We start from the raw sequence: 2,569 nt of genomic DNA, 5'->3' as shown, positions 1-2,569 counted from the left end.
CAGCAGAAGGAGGTCAGAGCTTTCTGGTCCCCGGGGTCTGTGTCCCGCTCCCCTCAGTGTTTCAGGATGGTGGGGGTGATCATCCTGGGGTGGGAGTATGTGCCGTGGAGATGATGCACATGGCAGCCCCCCGCTACGACATGGACCGCTTCGGGGTCGTGTTCCGCGCCAGCCCCCGCCAGGCCGACGTCATGATCGTGGCAGGGACCCTCACCAACAAAATGGCCCCGGCCCTGCGCAAGGTACCGGCACCTGGGGGGCTTTGGGGTCGGCGGGGGGGACTGGGGTGATCCCAAATATCCCTGTTCCGCAGGTCTACGACCAGATGCCCGAGCCTCGCTACGTGGTGTCCATGGGGAGGTGGGTGCTGGGCCCCCTGTGAGGGGAGTCTGTGTGTGCAGGGAGAGGGAGGGAGGGGGATTCTTTGCTCACCTGTTACTCCAAGCCCTTAGGTTCTCTAAAGAGGCCCCACAGAGTGGGACAGTAAAGCTGCCTCTGACTGGGAATGACGTGTGTGAGTCACTGGGTGCTGCACAGTCCCCCCAGGGGCAGGTCCAGGGGGTTGCAGCTGCCAGAGTTCAGGAGCTTGTGTATGTCCAGAATCCTGGAATTTGCAATTGGGCTCAAAATGTACCAGCCGGGGCTCCTGAAGGGCTGAAGGACCACGGTGTCACTGCCCTGTCCCTCCCTGGAGCTCAGCCAGTGCCCACCTGCTGAGGTCACCTTCCCTTGACCTCCTGTCCCCCTTCTGGGCTGACCAAGGGTCTGACCCTGCCCCTCTCCTGCAGCTGTGCCAATGGTGGAGGGTACTACCACTACTCCTACTCTGTGGTGAGGGGCTGCGACCGCATCGTGCCCGTGGACATCTACGTGCCAGGTAGGGTGGGAGCGAGGGAGTTCTGGGCATTCCCACAGAGCTGGGGGAGGTTTCAGAGGTTTTTCCTGTTTCAAACTGTGCTGGTGAAGCTGCAGCAGCTTCAGGGAGCTCTGCTGGGGTTGCAGCGAGGGCTGAGCTGGTGGTGTCACTGTCAGGGCTGTGGGAGGTGCGAGCTGTGGTTGAGACACACTTTGCCTGGAATCAAAGCATTGCTTTGATAAAGACCTCCTTTGAAAAACACCAGCAATTTAGTGTCTTTAACCACGTGCCTGTACGAGCAGCCTGTGCCAGCCACAAAGCCAGGGGGAAGTCACAGCTTTGGGATAAAGCCCAGGGTTGTCACCTCCCCTGCCGGCTCCAGCTCCGGGCAGGTACCAGCCCTGTGACCATCCATCCTTCCTTCCCCTCCCCTCTCTCTCTCTCAGGTTGCCCCCCTACAGCTGAGGCTTTGCTCTACGGGATCCTGCAGCTCCAGAGGAAAATCAAGCGGGAGAAGAGGATTCAGATCTGGTACAGGAAATAGCCTTTATTTATGTCCCCTCTGCCCCCGGGCACCGCTCACGTCACGCACAAATCCGGGGCCTCACGCGCCTTCAATAAACCTCTACCTGCTCGAGGTGCTTCTCTGTCTTTAATAAATCCCTGTGATGGAAAAACTGGACTGAAAAAACTGGACTAAAAAGCTGGAGCTGAACTTGGTAACACTCAGTGTGTTGGCTTGTGCTCTGAACAACCTGAGGGAAGGAGAATGATGTCATGTCACGACATAAAGGCCTTGCCAGAAGCTGGGATGTGCTTTTTAGTTTTATTGGGAAGTTTTGAGACCAGCACATGTCCAGGTGATCCCTGAGCTCTTTCCTTACTCACCAGCTGCTCATGTTGATAATTCCCACACGAGATCTAGTAGATCCATAATATCTGTGTGCACAGGGGCCAGGCAGTCATTCTGTTTGTGTAACTAAGTAAAATATTAGTGCTTAAAATCACAATCTGACTAATAAAACCGAATGCAGAGCTCCTTAGCAGAGTAGGGATAAAGCAGCCTGTCCTGGCTGCATCCCAGGAGTCTGGGGTAAGGAATGGTGGTGGCAGAGTGACAAACACACTTTGGAAAGACAAATAAATAGCTCGGGAACAGAACAGCAGTTTGGGTATTTCATTCCTTTTAATGGACTTTATCCCTTCTGGGGAGAGAGGGAACATTTACTGAGCTGTGAGGGGGTGTCAAGGTCAGGACTCGCTGCCGTGGGCTTTGGCCAGAAGTGTTGGGAAACTTCCCTGGGGAGTTGCTCCAGGAGCAGCTGAAATGCCTCAAAACACCTCAAACTGCTCTGTCTTCCCAGTTTCTCCTGCCTGGTTTGGATTATTTGGCTCGTCTGTGGAAAGGCACCCTGTGGTATCTCAAAATAATCCAGTTTTTAGAGGAAATGGCTGGTTCTGGAACCCCTTTGGCCAAAGCCCTGGAATTCCAGCTTAATTGAGGGATTTGGAGATGAATCTTCAGTGGAAACCCTGAGAGGACAGAACAGGGTGGGATCTTCTTGGACAGAGCCCAGAAGACCCCTGTGGGGCAGGGGGCTCCTGGGGCAAGGAGCTTCCAGTCCTTTTGTCTGCTGGACTTCCATCCCAAGCCTCCAGCCCTGTCTGGATGGATCAGCTTCACTCTCTCAGCAGAAGGAGGTCAGAGCTTTC

The 2,569-nt window shown here is 55.1% G+C and overlaps 2 protein-coding genes across 2 annotated transcripts in view; one reads left to right on the top strand and one right to left on the bottom strand.

Moving 5' to 3' along the window:
• The window catches only part of NDUFS7 (NADH:ubiquinone oxidoreductase core subunit S7), a 5,977-nt gene extending 3,960 nt beyond the window's left edge, over nucleotides 1-2,017 (top strand). The window contains exons 5-8 of the mRNA XM_029965337.1: nucleotides 111-242; nucleotides 314-360; nucleotides 789-877; nucleotides 1,303-2,017. Of these exons, the coding sequence (XP_029821197.1) occupies nucleotides 111-242; nucleotides 314-360; nucleotides 789-877; nucleotides 1,303-1,400 (366 nt within the window). The 3' untranslated portion in view covers nucleotides 1,401-2,017. The remainder of the gene's footprint in view (nucleotides 1-110; nucleotides 243-313; nucleotides 361-788; nucleotides 878-1,302) is intronic.
• A 25-nt stretch (nucleotides 2,018-2,042) lies between these two features.
• The window catches only part of GAMT (guanidinoacetate N-methyltransferase), a gene marked incomplete at its 5' end in the record, with an annotated part of 1,958 nt that continues 1,431 nt past the window's right edge, over nucleotides 2,043-2,569 (bottom strand). The window contains one exon of the mRNA XM_029965336.1: nucleotides 2,043-2,061. Coding sequence (XP_029821196.1) covers nucleotides 2,043-2,061 — 19 coding nt within the window. The remainder of the gene's footprint in view (nucleotides 2,062-2,569) is intronic.

The sequence above is a fragment of the Manacus vitellinus genome, unplaced genomic scaffold (assembly GCF_001715985.3).
Source record: "Manacus vitellinus isolate BGI_N305 unplaced genomic scaffold, ASM171598v3 scaffold_99_pilon, whole genome shotgun sequence".
Lineage (NCBI taxonomy): Eukaryota > Metazoa > Chordata > Aves > Passeriformes > Pipridae > Manacus > Manacus vitellinus.
The sequence above is the reverse complement of the archived record's forward strand: the minus strand, read 5'-3'. Positions and strand labels throughout refer to the sequence as shown.